Here is a 20,929-nt window from a genome sequence, read left to right on the forward strand (position 1 = left end):
GAGGGAGCAGGGATATGACCCTTGTGGAAAGATGGCTGATGTCACACAAGTGTTTACTGCATGAGGCAGGACACAATTTCTTTCATTCTTCACATCAGGAAGGGATTTGGTTTCAAACCTGTATCTGATGCTAGGTTTTACCACTTCCTAGCTCCTACCTGAGGCAAAGAACCTCACCAAAGTTACACCAGTGGCAGGTACATGTCTATAGAACGGTCCCACGTTACAGGCCGTGATGAATTATCCGAAGCCATTAAATGCAGGAGGAGATGGAGAAGAGGCTAGCTCAATTGCAGGCATTGAGAATGGACTCTGGGTGGGAAGTGACGAAGCCACCAAGATAGAGAGGTCAGAAGAGTTGGGGACAAAGGCTGCTACTGGTAGCTACTTGTATGTAGCCAGTACAGACCCAACAAAAGGTGAGGCCAGAGGCATCAGGCTGGCCACACCGAATGGCTGAGCTGCTGAGCTGTGTTCTTGACCTTGTTGCTCTCAGGAGCTGCCCTGTTGGCTGGGAGTGACTCACGCTAAGTGTTCCAAAGGAGCAGAGTTACTGAAACAGTGTCCACACACAAGGAATATCCAGGGTGATAAAGATGTTTAGGGGCTCTAACAAGCAAGTTGAGTACGTTTTCCAAGAGATACAGTGGGAAATTTTCCCTGTGAAAACTTGAGGTTGGGGCTGGTGAGATGGCTCAGTGGGTAAGAGTGCTTGATGTGTAAACAAGGAGGACCTACCTTTGAATCTCATATAAACACAGCATGGCTGTGCGGGCTCTAAGCCATGTTAGGGGTGGGGACAGGCAGACCCTGGGAGCTCCTATCCAGCCCGCCTACCTGAAATGTAAATAAATATGATAGAAGGTGCTAGAAGACACCTGATGTCCTTCTCTGGCCTCTGTGTGGTAGCCCCTACGCCCACCCCACAGACAGAGCTCCTGAGGAGGGCAAGCACGCACGACTGTCCCAGCCTCGACACACTGAAGCCTTGGTGCCTTCTCCGGATTTACTTTTGAAAACAGCGCGCTTCCAGTTTTCCTTGAATTAGTCAGAGAACTTATTTCAAAAACATTCCCTTGTGGTGGGGCGCTAACCTTTAACTTCAATCTCAATTTTAAAATCTGGTCAGAAACGAAGGCATGTGTGTGCCTTCCCCCTCTCAGAAGCTAGGTCAGGGAGATGGCCACTCTCCTTGTCTATCCTGACGGCACGTGCTCCTGGGCACGTGCAGAGTTGAATGCATTTGTGGGGCTTGTGTTGGGCATCTTCCTTAAGTTGACAGAATAGAAGCCTAGGTGTCCTGACTCTTTTGGTCAAGGTCTCTTCCAGGGACTGTGTGGATACAGAAGGCCCCATAGGGCTGGCTTTTGAGTATTTTTTGTGAAGGAAGGAATACGTACCTTTTGGTCAGGAATGCTCTAAAAACACTTTATTTAAAATTGTTGGTACTTCTCCAAGGAAGAAAACCTTACCTGCACATTAAAGACAACCTATGATAGGGTTAAGAACCAAGAGTAGTAAGTTAACTTTTAAGTTCTGTGTTTTTTATCAAATTATGTGCACTGTACTAAAGCCAACAAACTTGAATGAGTTTGCGAAATCAGATTTAATTCAGATCTCAAGAGGGGAAGGGAGGACATTGTGAAAATCCTTAAGTACAGAATCCTAATGGAGGCTAGACCAACAGTGTGTAGTTCCATGTAACAAGATGACCCACATCTGAAGGCTCTCACTGAGTCTGTCAGCTCTAAGGACAATTTTACATTTGGCTCAAGTGGCTATGGAACACCAAGTGGTGCACAGTCCTTTCACAGCACCCACGGACCCACTGGGCTATGGAGGTCCCCATAGTCTCAGAAGCCCCCCACTCATCCCTGGAACGCTTTTGGCCTTGAGTTTTCGCTCCCCGAAACACACACATACAGGCCCGGGATTCCCAGCAGCCGCGTGTTATTGCACGGAATGGTCTGTCCTAAGCCAGACCCTTATGGCTAAGAAGGTGTGAGCCTAGCCCTCAGAGACAGTGGTCCAGCATTAACAAGGTCTACAAAAGCATAGTGAGAAGCGGCTGCTTCCTCTGCACCAGCATCTAGCGTTCAGGCCCACAGAAGAGGCCACGGACAGCTTCACATTTCACATGGAAGACTAGCACTGGCTGGGCCTGGCTTGCTGGATCGACTTTCCCATAAACAAAGTGATCGTTTTAGCTTAGACCCAGGAGAAAATTACTTCATCCCAGTCTTTTCTTCACATAAGGTTTGTAGGGCATCACGGATGTTACAGACTAGTGACTAGCCATGAAGGCGAAAATGTCTAACTCTGCTTTGCCCAGAAAGAAACATCCCTGTTTTGAATCGTGTCCAGTTTCCCCAAAGAAAACATACATACTCCTTGGTTATTGCACATCTATCAGACAAACGTATATGTGTAATATATATACTTAAATATGCTACACATAAAGACTGGCACCTCACGGAATACGTGGTTAACAAAGGCCATCATTACACCACAGATACTTAAAGGACCCTTCCACAGTTACAAATGCAATGCTGAATTACCACACAGGTTTAAAGAAGCCACAGACTCCCAAGTGTTTCTGCTTTAGAGTTCAATGAGCAGCTCAGCACAAACGCAGGCAAGAGAAGACGTTTCTGGTAGTAGCAATGGTCCCATCCTCCGAGAACCGGGTATCGGCCAGCAAGTGGTTTTAAAGAGCAGGAGCCAAGTCCCGTTCTGTATTAGTACAGTTGTAGATGGTCCTTCATTTCCTGCAAAGGTCTGTGCATTGGTGTGAAGGTCTCTCTGCTATAGAATGCGACCTAGTTCCATTAAGTCAGCATGGAGGCAGTTTGCATTGTGCTCTTCTGTGGTGGGGCTGTCTTCCCTAATGTTTAAATTCATGAGAAACAGTGGAGTAACAGTGTGGCAGAGAGGTCATGTCTTCACTCGTGACTGTTACCAGGTTGCTAGGAGTCCACTGCCCTTTGACCCCAAAGAGCAGGGGATGGGCATGCACACAGGACCTGTGGACTAGGATTGGTCTGTGAAGAAGGGGTTAAGATCATAAAGATGGAAAAGTTAATCTGGTAAATTCAAGGAAAATGAAGTGGTTTTGTCACAGTTTTCCTAGTGAACAAAACTGTGTTTCGTGCAAAGTGCTGCCCGGGTTGGAAACACAGTCACTGCGCTTCAAGGACTTGCACAGGACAACGTCATCAATACCCAGTGAAGCGCTTTCTCCATATGCTCAGTGGCATGTGTCCTTAGTGATCTGGTCCTGTTTCCTGAGCATTCCTAGGGCTGCTTAGGGTGCCTCCCCTTTCTCTTTCAAAGAAGCCACAAGGTGTCTACCTTGCTTATTTTGAATACTGGTTCAAAACTGAACTTAAGATCTGATTCAGTACCCTTCCATAACCTTCATCTGCATGAGAGAGAAGACGGTTTGATATAGGCCAAAGGGTAAATATCCTACAGTTAAACCCCAGGGGGCCTAGCCCATCTATAGATAAGGGAGTTGTCTGAACCAAGGCAGACTCTAAACTGACACAGTGCTGCGCCGGGGGCAAGGCTGTACACCTGGTAAGCAGACACCCCGCGGCAGAAGGTTCCACTACTTAGCTCGTAAGACAAAAGCCTCAACCCGCCATCTCTAAAACCAAACAGGTCCACTCCACTTGCACCCCTATGAAGGGTCTCTGTGTCTCCAAGGTTCTTATGATGCCAGACTCTGGGCTTTCTGGCTGCTTTGGTCAAAGGGGTAATTATGGAAACTGGGTTAAAAGCCCTGAGTCCTCTTTAGTAGGCATTTGGGGGTTCTGTGACCTGCGTAGGCAGGCACAGTGAGTTTGGCCCGGCCCCTGCTTTCACGCTAACCTGCCGATGGGATTCTGGATACAGCAGGGCAGTGAGCCAGTGTCACCCAGCCTGCTCTGCGGATCCACACCAGAAGCTAGAGACAGCTTCCAGGGCTAGCTCCTGCTTTCTCTTCAGACAATGCCAGTGGGATTGGAAAGCTAAGTCACCAAACAGAAAAGCTCACTCTGCAAATGCAGAGGTTCTGGCAACATCTGCACGGACCACAGCTGGTCTGGAGGCTCTAATCCTTGGAAGCAAGGAACACTGAGGTTTCCCTGGGCAGCCGAGCACAACCCCAACCCTAGGCGAAAACTATCAGAAGAGACAGGGCTACCACAGGCACTAGGCTGACTGCAGGAAGCAGGAGGTGTCTGCCTTACTGCCTGGGGTTTGTACTTTCATCCTGATTGTCTTTCTTTACTCAAATCCTGAGGAGAGTTCCACTTGATGCCTCTGACCCTGGAACTCAGACTGGAGAAGGTCCACAGTGGGGTTCTGCTCTGTCCCTGTTAAGGCCTTTGTGCAGTTAAGCAAAGCCTGGTGTCTTGCTGTCACCTTCAGCATTTAACCTGTCACCCAAGCCTGCAGTCTTCCTTTCAGTCCTCAAGTGAGACAACATGAAAGAAACAGGAAGAAAACCAAGATCCCCACCTCCACCCGCCATTCTGAGATGCTCGTAAACACGTAGCTGTGGCCCAAAAGCCTGCCTCAAACTCCCCTGAGGCTGGGCATCCTCTCCTCTGCGGACAGAGAGGTTGCTGCCTGCCTTGGTGAGTCAGATCACTATCCTTCACTGAGCCCCAGGGAGATGGAGTCTCCGACAGGACTCCACAGGGACCATACCACGTCCTTGTCTGGTCTCATTAGCACTGCCAGCTCGTATGTCCAAGAGCTCTACTTGGTGGGTGGTACCCCTCACTGGTCCCACGGAAGCCCGGAACTGTGGAATATGGCTCCGGTAGGTCAAGGCTGGTTCTTCACTTGATTCGAATGATGAAGACTGTGTCCCAAGGCCATAAAGGAAAGGTAACGGTGGCAGTGATGTCTTCCAGACTAAAGGAGGCAAATGAGGTTTTTCCCCTCTTCAATTTCTTCCTGGACTTTGTCACTGGAGGTTGCAATTTCTGCTTGTGCGGAGAAGACAGCACAGATAAAGGTGAGGACTGTGCCCCCAGTGGCAGTGTAAAAGGCCCAGCCCAAGGAGCAGTCTCCAGGTTTGTAGGGGGATGCATATCGTCCACAGTCGATGGCTTTCTGGCAGCCCCAGCCTGCAGGGTAGAGGACCAGGCCGAGGATAAGGAACAGACCTGAGGGACAGAGGAGAGAACAGGTGAAGCCTTAGCGCCTCAACAACCTGCAGCCTTCTGTGCCCGTGCGGTGGCTGGCCTTGGGCGGTGCCATCCACTCTGCCATAGAAAGCCTGAAGGCCTGACCCGAATGTTAACTTACTAGCTACACTTTCAAGTCTGGGGTTTATATCAGGGGAAGAGAGGGTGCCTACAAGTATTTTCAGCCAGTTTGTGGAGGCTGGAGTGGGACCACCCGTGAGTTGCTACTGTTCCATGAGTTTGCTACTGTTTCTTTACCTAAGGAGCTAGAAAGGTGAAGAGATGATTCAGCAGGAGGAGCACTTGTTGCTCCTGCAGAGCACCTGGGTTTGGTTCTCAGCACCTAATGGTAGCTCACGACAGGACCAGAGGATTGGCCAGCCAGCCTCTTCTGACCTCCATAGGTACCAAGCATACATATGGTATACATACACGCAAAACACCATAACAACACCCAATAAACAAAGTTTCATTTAGAACATATTAGAACAGGGCCACGCTTGCTTCTGTAAACACAGTCGCGGCACCTGCACAACACAAAATATTTATGATCTAGCTTTTGACAGAGTTTGCCAATCACTGGTATAAGGAATTCACTCAGCCTAGTTATAGACAAAAGCCAGGAGCCTTGAAGGAGACTGTATCTTAACCTACACCCATAAAAAGCACAGTTTGAACGGCATGCCAAGGAGAAAAGTATATGTCCAGGCCAATATCATGGAACTTTTCTGTCTGAATGACTTTCAGTCCAGCACGAATGAGCCCCACTGGGCCAGCAGCACCTTTCTCCCCTCACTGCTGCATGGTCACAAGTCACTGTGTTTCAACGACTGAGAGGCGTTGTCTTGCCTGGTCTAACCTAGGCTAGGCCCAAAGAAACAACTTTAGGTACAAGATTGTCATTTTGTAGGTGTGTGCGGGCTGGAGCCCACTGACCTCACCCCAGGCCTGGCCACTCACCAGTACCAACTGCTCGTGAAGAAGGGGGTGGGGGTGGAGGTGGGGCTGAGGGTGGGAGACCATGACTCCCTGTAGAAAGTCTATTTCAGCTGACAGCCTGTGCTGTAAGCAAGGGTGGGCTTTATTCTATGGCCAGGACTGAGCTCTAGTAGTAGTCAGCAGCAGCAAGGCTGACAGGGCACTGTTCCCAGCTGGGGACAACAGTCCCACGAAGGAGCTGGAATCAATTCTAAAGCCCACGAGTGGATGGAGAAAAGGTTAGCCTGGGACTATGACAGCATGAGGTGAGGCCAGATCATCTGTTCTGAGTCCTGACTCTGGAGTAAAGTTAAAGTTCGAATCAAGAGCTGCCTGATTCATCATCATAAAAGTACACCGATCTTTAACCCAGAGGGTGGGTGAGTATGGTTTTTTCAAGTCTGTAAACTACTTTCTTAATAAACAAGACAGACAAAGTCTTAAGCCAAACCAAAAGAAAACAAAATAACAATTGCCAGTGAAATTGAAGGGTCACTAGGAGACTGGAAAACCTAGAAGGTATAAACAAATAGATCTCTAATGACCATGAGTCTCCCAACGAAAGGAGGCCATCACCGGGTGCCGCGACTGTGTTTACAGATGAACTAACACATGCTCTTCAAACTATCCCCTAAACTACAAAGGGAACAACTGCCAGTTTCATTAGGAAAAGCCAGGATGGTCCTGATACCAAAACCAGATATGAGCACATGCATGTGAATGAAAGCCACTGACCCAAAGTTCTCAACACAGTCATAGATCCAAGTCATCAACACCGCGGCCATCTTGGTTTTAATTCCAGGGCTGCAAGGACAGTTCAACAAAAGTAAACTACAATATAGAAATAAGATATAGGGACAAAAATCTACACCATCTCAACTAATGTGGAAGAGACCTTTGACAAACTTTAACATCCTTTCATGTTAAACTTCTTCAAGGAACAACGCATCTGTAAGGGTATATATGACAAACCTCTATCTAGCAAGCATAGTAAATGGGGGCAAATTACTCCCAGAGTTAGGGGCCAGAGATAGAGGTCTACTACAATTTTAATCAATATTGTGCATGAAGTCTTAGAGCAATAAGGCAATAGAAAGAAACAGGGTACAAACAGAAAAGGAAAAATTATATCTACCCCTGTTTGCAAAAGACACTGCCCTATACTAAAACCTGGCGGAAGCCATGCAGGAAAGGCCGTGGCACGAAAGTGAGCTTCCTGGAAATGGCTCGGCAAACTGCACAGCTGAGATGGCTATACTCTGAAGACACATGGACCCCAGGGGCTTTGTCCCATAATGGCTTCTCGCTCCTGATGTGCCTTTCTGTGCTTGTCATTACCGTATTCCTCCTTGTTCTGACAGGGTCTGACTAGGCAAAGAAAGACCCTTTCTTCCTGTGGTCGGTTATGATTGATCCCTGGGAGTTAGCCCACCCTACAGGGCAAATTTCCTGCAGATCAATATAAACATGAACGTCTATGAGGAATGCCATTTAGATAAATTAATGATTTTATAGAAACCCTGATTTGACTCAAATAATTTTAGGAAGTTAGAATAATTGATAGAAAGTTTAAGGAAATGGTTTGAGTTGTTTTGCCAAAAAAGATATAATAAAGTTAGGGTCCAGAATAAAATGTGGGGCTGGAGAGATGGCTCAGCGGTTAAAAGCACTGACTGCTCTTCCAGAGGTCCTGAGTTCAAATCCCAGCAACCACATGGTGGCTCACAACCATCTGTAATGGGATCCGATGCCCTCTTCTGGTGTGGCTGAAGACAGTGACAGTGTGCTCATATTTAATAAATAAATAAATCTTAAAAAAAAAAGAATAAAATGTGTTGGGTTGGGGATTTAGCTCAGTGGTAGAGCGCTTGCCTAGCAAGCACAAGGCCCTGGGTTCGGTCCTCAGCTCCGAAAAAAAGAAAAAAAAAGAATAAAATGTATCCCCTCCTCATAGAATATAAATAAAGGCTGCATGAAGGAATACAGTGAGCCTCTGTAGTTACAAGTACATAACTGCACTAGAAAGAATAGGTTTGGAACAAATTAATGACCAAAGACAACATTGATTCTAGGTGAGGTCCAAGGATGAGGCCACAGGTGTGTTCTGTGATAAAGTAAGGCCATGAACATCTATAACTGTTGCTCTGAACTTATAATGAGCTTATGGAATGAAACACACACAGATAAGTCTGAGAAGGTATAAAAGCTGGGAGCAAAAATAAAGATTAGCTGGGGCCCCTTTGCTTCATCCTTTGAATGTGTGTAGTTTTTGCTTTTTCTTTCTCGATGGCCCAAGTAATTAAGTTTTTCTAATCCACTGCTGCTATTATCAGGAGTCAATTGCTATCAGCTCTGGCCCAGAAGAGTTAAAGAGATTTAACTGCCAGAAGCTATTAGCTCTCCCTCCCTAACCCCCCCAAAAGCCAGATTGCCAGGAGCTACCAGCTGTCCAAAAGCAGACTCTACTGTGTCCTACCTCAGTTAAAACCTAGTAAAAGCTGGTCTTTGACAAAAGCCCTAAGCCCTCTACCAGAAAATGCTCAGAACTGGTAAGTACTTGCCTATCATCCAGATTCCAATGGCATTCTTCAGAGACAGAAACAAAAACTCCTAAAAGTCAAATGAATGCACAATTTACCCTAACTAGACAGAACACAAGAAGGAAGAGGGGTCCTGGGGGGGAAGCACCACAGCCCTGCCCCCATCTCCAGTCCCACCCAGAGCTGGACGAACAAAGACCAAGGACAGCCACATGTAAAAGAATGAAGTACACCTCTGTCTCTCCAGTGGCGTGGCTGGAGAGACAGCTCAGGGAGTAAAAGTGCTTGCTGTTTAAGCAGGAAGACCCAAGTTTAGATTCTAGCACCCATGTAAAAAGCCAGGGCTGCTGCCGTGCCCTTGTAATTCGCTTGCTGGCTGCCTGCCTAGCTCAGGGTTCTGAGCTACGGAGTGACAGTACAGGATACCCAACGTCCTTCTCAGACCTTTGTACACACCTGCACGTGTGCACTTACACCACAGACAAAACACAAGGTTCAGCCTTCCAGATAGCAGAGAAGCACAATTCAAAGCAATTCAGTCACATGGCTGTCATTAAAAAACAAATGCCAGTTACGGCTGGAGGGAGGGGGAGATTTCTGGTAGGAATGTTAAGTACTGCAGACACCAAACCAGCATGCTACACATGACCCAATTCCACCACTGCAGTCGGTGCCTCCATGTTTGCGGTGACACTGTATGAACGGGTAAGAAGAGTGGCGTGTACGTGACAAGCAATGGATCATGTCACTTGTAGGAAAATGGCTTGCATTGAAGATCATATAAAGTGAAATAAGCCAGATTCAGAAACACAAAGATCCCATTTTTTTCCCCACATGGAATCTAGACTTCGCTTGGACAGACCCACACATGACACGAAAGTATACGGTGGAGTAAGTCTGAGAGAAGGAGGCAGGGCATGGTGGCATATGCCTTTAAGCCCAGCCCTCTGGAGGTAAGGGTGCATGAGTTCCAAGCCAGCCAGGAATACACTGTGGAGGTGGACAAGGTAGTGTGGGGGACATGAGTAAACTATGACGTATGCAATGTGACAGTGAAGCCGTGATATAAGAAGGTCTATGTGACAAAATGAAATGAAGACCAACAGGTGGCTTCCAGCGTAAAGATTTCAGCACAGCTCTCCAAATACAAACAAGTGTGGAGGGCCACCACCCATCATAAAGGGTCACCTCTAAAAATTACAATCATGCCAAACAGGACCAGCTAAGAGGCTAGAACGTAGACCTTGTAAAGGATATGTTCCATCTGAATAGACCTTTGCTTGTCAAAGAGATCTAAAATGACTTACCTTGTTCTTATGCATGTCTAAGGCCAACGAGAAACCCAATAATCCTGAAGAAACCCACTGTTCTTTATGAAGCCTTCCACAAGGCACCTAGGATGGCCTGATAGTGTCCCCCACCCCCACCGCTGCCCTGAGAGACACCACCGCTGAACCTCTGATGGCCCACCAGCAGATCCAGCACCTCTTCTTGCTAGGCTCACACACAGGCCCTACCCAAGAGTGCCGCTCTTCCCCTGTAAGACTGAAGCGTCCCAACTAAACATCAATTGCACATGTCACTCGGCGCTCTGCTCTACACCCAGACTCATGGAAAGCATATAAAACAGCTTAATGTGCCTGAGGGGATCCCGTTTACAAAGATATCCTTCCTTTAGTAGTATAGCATCAAAGCCGCAGCCAGAATATCTTCTGGCTCCTGAGCGCAGGTGTGGTTCCTTACACTGCAGACCACTTGAAAGCCCTGTGGTGGCTTCTGACTCATCTTACAAATAAAGACAGCAGGGAATCTTATCATGGAAGGTGTCAGAGCTTGAATCTATCAAAGCCTCAGCTAGGTCAGAGAAGAGTCTACATGGAAACCAGCTGTGGACTATCTACCCACAGGATGCGAGGCGAGCAGCTTCCTCCTGCTTACCCCTTCTTGGCAGACAGCTAAGAGCCATGGAAATGTGGGATTTAGGTCTCAGGCAGGGTCTCTATTCCTGCAAACATCACAACCATGAAGCAAGTTGGGGAGGAAAGGGTTTATTCAGCTTACACTTCCACATTGCTGTTCACCATCAAAGAAAGTCAGGACTGGAACTCAAGCAGGTCAGGAAGCAGGAGCTGATGCAGAAGCCATGGAGGGTGTAACTTACTGTCTTGCTCCCCTGGCTTGCTTAGCTTTCTTTCTTTTCTTTTCTCTTATCTTCTCTTCTTCCTTCCTTCATTTTCAATTCAATTGCTCTATGTATTTATTTTCTGTAGTTAATGCAGTAAGAGGGGTCAAAAGCTTGCAGGCTACACAGTTTCACAAGAAGCATTTTAGGGGAAGGGAGGGCCAAGATTGAGCAACTGTACCTTAGGGTCTTGGTGGATGCATTTTTGGGGGAGGTGGGCCTCTAATTCCTGTTGAGGGGTCTCATTCCTGGAGGGGGCATGCTTATAGGTGTCCCTTGAGCAGGGGAAAGGGCAATTGGTTGGGTGGTCTCATACCAGGCAGAGGAGCCATAATGCCTGGAGATGGGGTCGCTCTGCCTACAGGTGGAGGTGGAGGTCCCTGTCCTGGCGGGTACTGGGCTGGAGCTCCTGCAATACTAGTAGTAGCACAACAGCAGCAGGTGCAACAGTGCCTCTTCCCTGTGGGGTCATGACCTGCTGGTGTGGGCCTCTAACTCCTTGGACAGGGCCTGCTAATCCAGCAGCAGCTTGGGGAATAGGTACACATGCTGGTACTCCTCTGCCAGCTGCTCTTTCAACCCCAGGGCCACCTGCAGCACCAGCAAGTGGCACACGAGCAATGCCAGTATCCTTAGGAGGTGAACCCTCCACAGTCATGGAAACCAGGTTCTCCCCACGTAGCAAGACCAGACCCAAAACCTGTTTTTCTTCACATTCTGGTTGTTTTGCATTCTCTGGCTTGATCTTCCTGAACTCATCACAATCACAGAGGATCAAATTCATACGCCTGTCAAAAGCCTTAAAGGCACCAAATGAAGAGTCTTCCATCTTGCAGAATATATCTCATTCTATATAATCAATCGGCTGCAGCATCTTGCTATTCTTACCCACAGTCATGACTGCTGTTGTCAACATTAAAAATTCAAGATCCTTAATACTTGGGGGAGGGCAGTAAATAAAGGTTTGATTCAGGCTATTAACACAGTGTAAGCCTGACCAAAGTTTGACAAACAGGAGGTGGGTCCTGTTTTCCTTGACTCCTTCCACCATCTTGAAGTTCCAATATTGCTTTAACCACCTCTTGGTGTCTCATTTAAGAAAGCCTGTCATTTAAGTTCTGCCTGGAAATCCACCACAGGAACTTGCTGTTGCTGATAATGTTGTGGGTACAAGTGATACTCTTGGTTGCTCAATGAGGTTGTACTACGTTTGACCTGGACCTTGACCTCTAGCACGTGCTGTTCAGTAGTTCTCAAGTGTAAACAATCCCTTCCTCACTTCATGGCTTGCAAATCACTCCTCAGAACCAAGCATCAGGCATCTCCAGTTCCTTTCTTCTCTGCTCAGCTTATAGAAAGAACCCAGGACCACCAGCCCAAGGACAGCACCACCCACAATGGGCGGGGCCCTCCCCCCTTTCATCACTAGCTGAGAAAATGCCTTCCAGCTGGGTCTCATGGAGGCATTTCCTCAACTGAGGCTCCTTTCTCTGTGGTAACTTCAGCTCGTGTCAAATTGACACACAAAACCAGCTAGTACAACTTAGGTCTGCTTGAGGGACCATGGTCCTTCACGTAATTTCACACACACACACTCTCCCCTCTCTTCTCTTTTTCTCACTTTTAAAATCTCAATTGTCCTTTATACCAAGAAATTCCAGAAAGTGTGTTGCTCTGGTGGCCCCTTCATGTGAAGCCATAGGTGACTGTTCCCCCATGAGAGCCAGTGTGGCGAGCACAGCCCTGGGTCTCCACTGTCCTGAGGATGTGAGCAGGTCCCAATGTCCCTGGGCGGGGTCCTTTCCTGACTAGATCCTTAATGTAGTACCCAGCTAGGTTTTGTGGCAAGACCAGGATGAAGAAAGGCAGAGGCAATTTCTGTAGCCAGAAGTTGAAGACATGGAGAATCCTCAACTGTTGAGGACCTGTGCTATGGCTCTGTACTTCACAGGACTGTGTCCCAGAAGGGTTTCATTGTAACTAAAACCTTTTCACAGTCTCCCAGTCTACTGGACAAGAGGGTTAGAAGATGGCAGCATCTGATGACCATGGAACTAAACCACCAACCAAAGAGTACACATGGACAGACCCATGGCTCCAGCTGCATATGTAGCAGAGGATGGCATTGTCTGGCATCAATGGGAGGAAAAGCCCTTGGTCCTGTGAAGACTTTTTTCCCCAATGCAGGATAATACGAGGATGTTGAGGTGGGATTGGGTGGGTGGGAGTGGTAGCATCTTTGTAGAAGCAAGGGGGGGGAGTACAGCTGGGGGGGATAACATTTGAAATGTAAATACATAAAATATCCAATTTAAAAAAAAAGAAATCCTGATGTCTGACTACCTGGGACTGAACACAGGCTGCTGGTATAAACCCCTTTGGGGAAGTCAACTCTTTTCAGCCCTTCCTATACTTGACTGTGGAAAGACTGGACTCTCACAAGTAGGGAGGGGCACTGCTGTACTGAGTTGGAAGGCAGCCACCTAGGCCGTGTGGGTACAGAGGCACAGAACCAGAGGGAGCAGAGCAGGGAAGGGGGAGGCTTGGTGGCTGTCTTGCAGCCCCTCCTGCATCTTTTTTTGACACCTGCCTTCCAACCATTCACAAAACTGCCCCACTGCCTCACCGCTGGCAGGCCAAGCGGCCAGACCCAGCCTTTTCCATGTGGATCGTCCACTGCTTACACATGTTGTTTCCCATGCCTGATCAGGGAATGCTGCAGTCTTGCCCTGTGTAATGTCTGTGCAAGCTGGATCTCCATGTGGCATTCCCGCTCCTCAGATGGCCTCCAGACTGAACACTGCATACTGACTAGAGACCTCAGTTTGCAGAGTAAACTTCCCAAGAGCAGGAGTAACGGCTGCCTGCGGAACACCACAGCAACACAGAACACTGAGAACTTCACCAAGACATAATCTGGGGACCTAGTTATGAAGCCACCGGACGCCCTAAAGTCCCCGGAGAAGGATGTACGGAGGGATGCCGCCATGGACTTGTCCTCTCACTGGCATCTTGTGGGGGACCAGTGCCAACGTGCGTGTGTGCAAGCACACGTGCCCATGTGCTTGTAGCAGATGTCAGTGAGCTTCATAGACTTTCAGCACCTCCAAGCCACAGCCATCCAAGAATTGAATCAGACCTCTTAGGTGGCCAGCTCTGGACTCATATCCACCTAGAGATGTCCCCACCACCCTAGTCCTGTCACCACATCCTGTTGGGATAACTTCTCTATTGTCCATTGTCCAAGGACCTTCCTGCTTGGTCCTTTGTCACACTGCTGTTTTTATCTATTTTATCTACATGCCGAGTCCAACTGTACTTCATTTCTCTCAGCTCCGGGGATAAGGTAGTCTCTCGTGTGGGCCTCTAAGCTGCTTGAGCATATAGTAGTTTTATCCATTGTAGAATCTTCCATATCACGCACATGTGACACATGCTCTTAAGTACTTGTTGGCTGACTCAATAGTCCTAAGGAGACATCATAATCTGGTTTCAATCATAAACATGCTGGACACGTCATGATATTCCTGAGACTAAGACAGCCATCAACACAGTAACACAGAAGGCAGCCTAACACCGTCCAATCGCCATTCCCTTCCCTTCCCAGGCTCTGAAGAAGCACAGGATGTGGAGGGAATCTACTCTGTGTGGCGTTTTCCTATCTAGTCAGTCTGTGAATCAAGAGATCTGGACTTGAGCCCTGACTTAAGCTTCAGGCCTGGTCTGTGTTGGTTCAGCTCAGCTTATACAGCAGACCACCATCCTGGGTTCATACTCCAAATGTCAATCTACCACAAATCAACTCCATCAGAGGACTGACTGACCTCCAGAAACCCACAGCATTCTGGGACACAGGTCAGAAGCTGTCCTAAGCCTGGGAGGGGTTTTCGCACCAACCATCAAGTTCAACAGGCGTTGTCAGTGCCAATTAAAGAGCAAACGGAGACAGGACTGGAATTCCTGCAATGGACTTGAGCCATGTGCTGGTGTGCCCCAGGTTAGAGGTGCCCAGGCTCTCCCATTTCGGGCCCCTGTGCTTCTTCCCAGGCCTTCCTACAGCCCATATGGTGAGGCCCCAGGCCCAGTCGTCTTCCTGATCTTAAGTGGCCCTGTGGCTCGCAGGATGCCCGGTGCTCCTGCCTCCAAGTTGGGACTACAGCTCTGCACATACAGTGCAGGTGTGGACAGATGTCTGACAAGGAACCTGTCCGAACCTGAATTCTCGTATCTGTGCAAGCTCAAGTTCAATCCTTACCCCTGCTCAGCTCGGCAGTGTCCTGTCACTTGTGACTCATCTCTTTGTGCTCCTACCTCAGTGTCATGAACAGTCGGACTATGAGGAGTACCTGCCGACCTTTGTCTTGGCCTTGCCGATGGCCTGGAGTGCTCTTTTTCTAAATAGCTTCCTGGTAAATTTCTTTTTTCCTTCTTCAAGGCATCAGCTAATCTTCGCTCCTCAGCATCCCCCGATGGCCTAATGTGGCCCATGCAGTTTCTCCATACTACTCCAGGATATCTGGGCTTTTAACCAAGCCCACTTCTGTTTCCCCATGAGAGCCGTCACTGGTAGTTAGCATTCTACACAATTTACTTCCCTTGTTTATTTCCTGTCTTTATCAGCCTGAGTTCCAATCCCATTGTGGGTGAGAGAACTGGCTGCAACTTTTGTGTCCCAGTTGCCTAGAACAACGTCTGACAGGTAGTATGTGCTCACTGAATGGATGAATGAAAACCAGAGTCGTAAGATTTCACTGCCTTGTTACATGAAGCCATCGTGGGAAGTTCTTGCCAAGTTCTTGAAATAGCTGGAGGAAGACCTTCAGTCGATAATGCTAACCCCAGGGGTTGGCAGTTTGTACCAACAGGAAGCCTGTGTCGGGGCCAAACCACTGGCTGGCCTCTTCTTGTGTACTGAAATCTTTTCCCTGACTACAGGAAAAGGCTCTTGGTTGAGAGGTGTAATTGATTTTCAGGTATCTAGAAGCCAATCTCGCTTTAACCACAAAACTCAAACTTTCCAGTTGTTCCCAGCTGCCCATAGGAGGGCCAGGGCGCTTTGAGAGGGGAGTGTTTGAAAAGAAAGCTGTGGGGGGAAATGACAAGGCAAAGATGGCAGGATACAAAAGAGTATGACCTTGGGGTCCCTCATAGAGGGACTAGGCAAGGGCAGAGACTCACTCCTGCTCAGCTGCCTGAAGACAGTGGAATTCATAGGTGCGTGTGTGTGTGTGTGTGTGTGTGTGTGTGTGTGTGTGTGTGTGCGTGCGCACGCGCGCATGTACACAGTAGAGGAAGACCATGTTTAGTGACTGAACTGTTAGTTCAACTGACTTAAGTTCACTAAACATAAGGGACCATCTAGTTCATGTTGGCTTGAAGAGCATCCCTGTGTTGGTTAACATTTACCTGTCTGCTTCCCTCTTCTAAGTTTTCTTTTTCTGTAGTTGTCTTGTATGCCAATAGCCACAAAGTCATTTAGCAGTCCCCCAAAAGCTATCTTTGGGTCAACACCTGTTGCCAGGAGGCACCATTTTCTTGCACCAGTTCAAGGGGTTGACATCACGAAGACTGACAAGGACACACCATTACTGACCGATCACAGCCGGCTCCCAACCCACTCTTGGTGGCCTAGACTGTTCCTCCCACAGGCCTGGGAGTGCCCATGGAACACTCTGCAGTAAGGACTGAAGACAGGGTCACAAGTAGGCTGCCGCTACTCTGCCTTGGAAAGAAGAGACAGGCATGGAAGAATTTTAAAAGAAATTCAGAGGCAAGAGCTTTGAATAAAAGCTATGAGCAGGGGTTGGGGATTTAGCTCAGTGGTAGAGCGCTTGCCTAGCAAGCAAAAGGCCCTGGGTTTGGTCCCCAGCTCCGAGAAAAAAAAAAAAAAAAGAAAAAGAAAAAAGAAAAAAAGCTATGAGCAAATGGTTAGCCAACTACTAGGAGAACAGTGTATTTTCTTTTACTAAAACGAGGTCATTAGAAACACCACAAAGGACTATAATCTGAGAATAAAGGATTATTCTTTAAAATGAATATATACAGGTCTATGACATCTCACCACAATGGCCTCAGCTTTCTGGTTTGCTGTGGACTGGCAGGGACCTTTGCAGAATACACTATACTTGTTCCCAGGCAGCAACTATGGATTCAGAGTTCTTTAGAGGATGTCCTGAAGGACCTGTGTAAGGCGGGGACACCTGAGAAGCCTGCATGTTTATGAGATAAGAAGGAAGGAGGCTGCTTTTGAGTTTTCTGTCTTCTTGCTCTGTAGCCACAAACACTCTATAGTTGGGCCGCTTCTGAAAACTTCTGAGTTTATGGATAAAGCAGGCCAGGGTCTGCTCTTGATGTTCAGTGTTTCCCAGACCAAACCAGGAGTCAGAGGTCATCTAAGGAAAGGGGTTATCAGCTGATGGCTGGCATGTCTTTGCGGAACAATATTGTCTGCCTGTCAACTTGGTATATGATTAATAGTGACAACGGACGGAGAGGAAAGGAGGAACTGGGTGATGCATCAGATGTTAATGATTAAAAACAATAATAAAAGGCTTGCAAGGAATGCTTGCACCACCCCTCCAGGTGTCCAGGAGGCTAGCTCCTTCTACTAACAGCACTCGAAAATGTGCTTTAGTGTCAGGAGTGGGGATGGGAGGGCTCAGCCTAAATGGAATCCTCCGGGTAAAAGGACCTTAGCCAAGGCCCCAAGAGAAGTTGCTGTGATAGTTTATTGAAAACCAATGCCTTCCAATTAAGAGTCATCTGCCCTGAGAGGACATGGAGATACAATCTGTAAGGAAGATGGGGTCTCTCCATTGTCCAAGCCTTTCACGATCTTTCCCAGCATAGCCATAGCAGCTGTGGCAGCATCCGTAGCCTCAGCTTCTACTCTGTGCATCCCACAGATGGTCTTGTTCATTCCGTCCCAGTGATGGGAAATTCTTTCCCATTCAGAGTGGGAACCTGCATATTAGCTGTGGGTGGGTTACTAGGAGAACTTTATGAAGTATTTAATAAAGTATTCATCCATCATGAAAGACAGTTCCTGTTTGACAATTCAAGATAAGCTTGCACAGGGCTGGAGAGATGGGTCAGTAGTTAGAGCATGTGCTGTATTTGCTGAGGACCTAGGTTTGCTTCCCAGCACCCACATCTGGCAGCTCACTGCTTCCTATAACTCCAGTCCCAGAGCACCCAATGCCCTCTTCTGACCTCTACATGCATATGGTCCACATATGTACGTCCACACACACCCACATACTTCTTTTCTTTTTAGTGCGGGGAATCAATCCCAAGGCTTCATACATACTAACCGTGTACTTTCAGGAGTTAATACCCCTAAGTGAGTAGAAGACTTAAAAAACCCTGAAGTGACTGAAAGTAAAATCTTCCAGAAATAAGTACACTTCTGCCAGTGGGTCTCCAAGTGCAAATGTTAGATAATTCCTCAGCACACCATAGGTCACCACTCAACACCGGGCCACCAGGATTGTCCTCTGTGACTGAACATAGCCTTTCTGCAATCTGATCTGAAACTAGAGTTGTGGGCACTGGACTACATTGTTTGTTTTTGTCTTTTTGCTTGTAAAGCAAACAGTGTTGAGGATAGAACCTTAACATACTAAACCAGCTTACTCCCACTGAGCTCTAGGCCCTGCCCTTGTTTTTCTCAGACTACGTCACCTACACTGGCCTGGAATCTATCAATCGCCTGCCTGAGTCCTAGGGTTACAAGTATGTGCAGTATTTTAATACTGGCTTTAAATTCTCAGTATGTGTATTCTTAGGGTACGTGCGTATGTATGCATGTGCGTGCGTGTGTGTATATGTGTGCGTGCGTGTCTGTATGTGTGTGTGCATGTGTGCGTGAGTATGTGTGTTTGTGTATGTGTGTGAGTATGTGTGTGTGTGGTATGTGTGGTGTGTATGTGTGTGTATGTGTGTGTACATGTGAGTATGTGTGTATGTGCGTGTATGTGTGTTTGTGTATGTGTGTGTGTGTGTGAGTGTGTGTGTGTATGTATGCCTATTTACTAAAGCATTCTTGGAAGAACATTATTAAATAATGAACTTGTATTTGCACTATAGCATAAAAGATATAGGTTGCTTTTAAAGTGGTTTTACAACTTTGGAAAATACTACCATTGCCTCAGCTCTTGAAACAAAGTGCCTAAACTGCTCAGGTAAACATTCAGAGCCATGTCTAGGCCATTATTCCATAGCTTGCTAATGGAGGTTCAACCCAGAACATCAGCAGCTTCATGGTAGTTTATGTCTACAACGAAGTAAACACCACAGCAAACTCTTTTCACGTTCTATCTGCAAGTCAATACTGTATCTGAATTTTAAGAGTGTTTGCAATTTTCCTCAGGCCCTTACAGCAGTTTTTGGGTTTGTTTTTTGTTTTTTGTCTTTTTTTAAATGCATCCCAGTTGCTAAATACTAGTCTTCATGTCATGGTATGACTGAGCTCTTTATATATTATATATATAAAATATATATGATTATATATGATTCCCTTTATACATACATATATACATTTATATACATATATACTTATATCTTTGTATTTCTTTAGAGTACAGTTTATAAAAAGATAATTCTCTAATATATCTTGGACGCATACATTAAATTGCTTATAGAAAGACCCTAGTGTACAAATCTCTACACTTAGTGGGCATCCAAAGATACCTCTTTGGATTGATGCTTAATTCTGGCTGCCCTATACCACATCTATTCTCCATTTTCTACCAAGTGATTACTAGACGCTAGCGAATTTGTATTCATCTGTGGCATCTTTTTTAAAAAAATTATTTCTACTTCTTAAGTGTGTGTGCATATATGCACATGGCATACAGTGGTGCCTTTGGAGAGGCTGAAGGTGCTGTGTTTCCCTTAAGGCTGGAGTCACAGGTGGTCATGAATCACCCAATATGGGTTCTGGTAATGGAATCTGCACTCTCTGAGAGAGTAGCACATGCTTCTTAACCTAAGTCATCTCTGCAGGTCCAACCTGTGATGTGGAAACTACTACAGAGGTGCTGTCTGTGTAGAGAAACCAAGAGCCCCCACCCTGGAGGCCAGAAGTCTCCTGCGCCTGGCTTTCACCAAAAAGGAAAGCTGCTTTGTCCTCATAATTCTCCTTAAGTCCCCTTTCCCTGGGGAGACTCGAAGTTGCTCGGCAAGGCACTCTGCCTTCTCAGGGCTTTGTCAGTGGGAAAAAGTATGGTCAGGTTCTTCTTCGTCCCAAGACCCTCTTCGTTTCTCTCCTCTTTCTTAGTGATTTCATCCTTCTGCTCTTGAATGAAGGAACGGGGAGAGGAAAATTGTACGTGGAGGCCGAGACCAGGCTGGGCTGTGCGTACCACCTGATGCTGCTGCCGTATTTCACACGATGGGGAAAAGTAATGAAAGCAGTTCCAGATGGTATCCACGGCTTATCTCACACCCACTCGCCCCTCATAGACAGGTGTGAGTTCAGGAAGGTTAAACCTGGATGGAACTCGTGGTGTCTGATGTGCCCTCTATACCTCCACTCACTCATTCGAGTTCATGGGGGAAGACCAAGCCTTTCCGGCAATGGTGGTGTTTACGTGCCCACTCACTCCTCTGCACACTCACCTTCATGGTAGGCTGGATGGCAGCTGAATCTGCACACAGCCGCTCACACTTAAATTTGGTGTCACGGTCATCAAAGCCCCTTACGTCCTCTCACACTCTGTTACCGCTTTCCCTCTGCACAGTCTCTCCCCCTCTCTACCACTCTGCTCACTTCATGGCCTCGGCTGGGGTTCCCATGGCCACACCCTCCACTGCAGACCTGCAGAACAGCCTATAGCAGTCTGTCTGCTCAGAACGGAGAAACAGCTCCTCACTGAGAATGTCCTGCAGGGCTGATCACACAGAGGGCCGACTGGAGTAGAGTATGGAATCCAACAGACAAAAAAGAAGCTTGTGAGACTGGACTGGGAGACAGCAGACAGCCAAGCCCAGCATCCCTCATGGCAAATCCCAGCTGAATGGTCCCTGCCAACACCACCGAGCCA

At 47.3% G+C, this 20,929-nt stretch overlaps 1 protein-coding gene and 2 pseudogenes across 2 annotated transcripts in view; all 3 read right to left on the reverse strand.

The window, feature by feature from the left end:
• Positions 1-1,587: 1,587 nt before the first annotated feature.
• Positions 1,588-20,929, reverse strand: part of Lhfpl2 (LHFPL tetraspan subfamily member 2) — an 89,453-nt gene continuing 70,111 nt past the window's right edge. For both annotated transcript variants that reach the window (XM_032899019.1, XM_032899020.1), the window contains one exon: positions 1,588-5,162. In XM_032899019.1, the coding sequence (XP_032754910.1) occupies positions 4,909-5,162 (254 nt within the window). In that variant the 3' untranslated portion in view covers positions 1,588-4,908. The remainder of the gene's footprint in view (positions 5,163-20,929) is intronic.
• LOC116897286 lies at positions 11,066-11,949 on the reverse strand (annotated as a pseudogene).
• LOC116897288 lies at positions 11,955-12,167 on the reverse strand (annotated as a pseudogene).

This window comes from Rattus rattus, chromosome 3, assembly GCF_011064425.1.
Source record: "Rattus rattus isolate New Zealand chromosome 3, Rrattus_CSIRO_v1, whole genome shotgun sequence".
NCBI classification, from domain to species: Eukaryota; Metazoa; Chordata; class Mammalia; order Rodentia; family Muridae; genus Rattus; species Rattus rattus.